Source organism: Carlito syrichta, unplaced genomic scaffold (assembly GCF_000164805.1).
Source record: "Carlito syrichta isolate Samal-C Ts95f unplaced genomic scaffold, Tarsius_syrichta-2.0.1 Scaffold305556, whole genome shotgun sequence".
Lineage (NCBI taxonomy): Eukaryota > Metazoa > Chordata > Mammalia > Primates > Tarsiidae > Carlito > Carlito syrichta.
The window spans coordinates 72301-72632 of NW_007249652.1; the positions used below are offsets into that span (position 1 = coordinate 72301).

The 332-nt window shown below is 66.0% G+C and overlaps 1 protein-coding gene across 1 annotated transcript in view; it reads right to left on the reverse strand.

The window, feature by feature from the left end:
• The window catches only part of NEUROG2 (neurogenin 2), a 2082-nt gene extending 1956 nt beyond the window's left edge, over positions 1 to 126 (reverse strand). Inside the window, exon 1 of the mRNA XM_008061730.1 lies at positions 1 to 126. Within this exon, the coding sequence (XP_008059921.1) occupies positions 1 to 126 (126 nt within the window).
• Positions 127 to 332: the final 206 nt, after the last annotated feature.

The following is a 332-nucleotide window of genomic DNA, read 5'->3' on the forward strand; positions in this document are numbered from 1 at the left end:
CTCTTCCTCCTCGTCGGCGCTGGACGACAGCGGGGTCAGGGCCGCAGAGGCAGGGGAGGCCGAGCCGAGCAGCACCAGGACGTCCTCCTCCTCCTTCAGCTCCAAGGTCTCGGACTTGACGAACATCCTACCGCACAGAGCAGGGAAGGAAAAAGAGGCGGTCAGGGGTAAATAGAGAAACAGAGGCACCAGGACACTAGCTCGCTGGATCGGCGCCGAGGAGAGAAGTAGTTGGGGAGGAAGCCCAGCCAGTGCTCACCAAGGTCAGGAGCAAGGCTCTAGTGGCCCCGCCGCCGGCCGGCCGGCCGACTCCCGCACGCCGCGGGTCGCCA